At 38.5% G+C, this 990-nt stretch overlaps 1 protein-coding gene across 1 annotated transcript in view; it reads right to left on the bottom strand.

The window, feature by feature from the left end:
* LOC106875590 (uncharacterized) overlaps positions 1–941 on the bottom strand; it is a gene marked incomplete at its 5' end in the record, with an annotated part of 1,793 nt that extends 852 nt beyond the window's left edge. Inside the window, one exon of the mRNA XM_014923806.1 lies at positions 28–941. Within this exon, the coding sequence (XP_014779292.1) occupies positions 28–941 (914 nt within the window). The remainder of the gene's footprint in view (positions 1–27) is intronic.
* Between the last annotated feature and the right edge of the window lie 49 nt (positions 942–990).

Raw genomic sequence — 990 nt, 5'->3', positions numbered from 1 at the left:
GTTACTTCTAGTTTCATGGAAGGGTACCGAGACTCCAAACGTCTCATCATAGCGATTTGTTTGACCCAGACTCCTTCTGGATCTTTGTAGATAACAAGGATCACTTTGAGGTTCTCCAGTGTTCTTTTGAAGATCTTCTCTAGGGTCTCTGTAAATCGTACAAATGCTTCTAATTTTCCAGCAATTGGCATAATCAGATTGATTTCTTTCATCTGCCCACCACCTTTGCTGTTATTGTATTTGGTATTGATATCAAAATGGCGCTTAAACATGTCCTCTTCTTCAGTAAACTTCAGAGGCAGTAGACGCTGCGAGGCCATAAATGTGCCATTGTAATAACCATTTCGAGTTTTTCGTTGCAATAAGTAGACTTGTAGTAGATGTTGTACCCCTTGGACAGGTGACATGTAACGATAGGCTCGGAGAAACTTCTTAAACTTGATATTATCTACTCCTTCCCAATAATGGTTAAGGAGGTTTTTGACAGAGTTATGTACAGTTTCATCATGTTTTTTCACAGTCAGCTTCTGTTTTGGTGCCTGATGAATATTTGCCATGGAATAAATTGACTCCATTTCAATATTCTCCCATTGTGCTGCAACATCACCAGTATCATACCAAAACTTGACAGAGGCCTTCTTCGGTTCACGTTTCTTATTAAAATATTCAATATTGTGAAGATATTTCATCATAGGCATTGACAGACGCTTCAGCTGCTTTGTAGCCATTCCCCTCTTGACCATTTCCAACTCATTTCTCAAGCTGTCTGCTTTTCTTTTCAACCATTTAATTTCATCGTCTTTGAAATGCAATGCCAAACGTATTACGAAACTGTTATTTTTCACTGGATGCAACGTGAACGCATGACTCTCCTTCTTCCCTAGTTCGTGGTTAAAAGTCCCCTTCACTTCACGGTAATTCTGGTAGAACAAGGCTCTCACCTGCAAAATAAAAGCGAAAAGAAACAAAATGAATTAAAATAATATAAGT

Source organism: Octopus bimaculoides, unplaced genomic scaffold (assembly GCF_001194135.2).
Source record: "Octopus bimaculoides isolate UCB-OBI-ISO-001 unplaced genomic scaffold, ASM119413v2 Scaffold_50645, whole genome shotgun sequence".
Lineage (NCBI taxonomy): Eukaryota > Metazoa > Mollusca > Cephalopoda > Octopoda > Octopodidae > Octopus > Octopus bimaculoides.
This window is presented reverse-complemented; position numbering and strand designations above follow the sequence as displayed.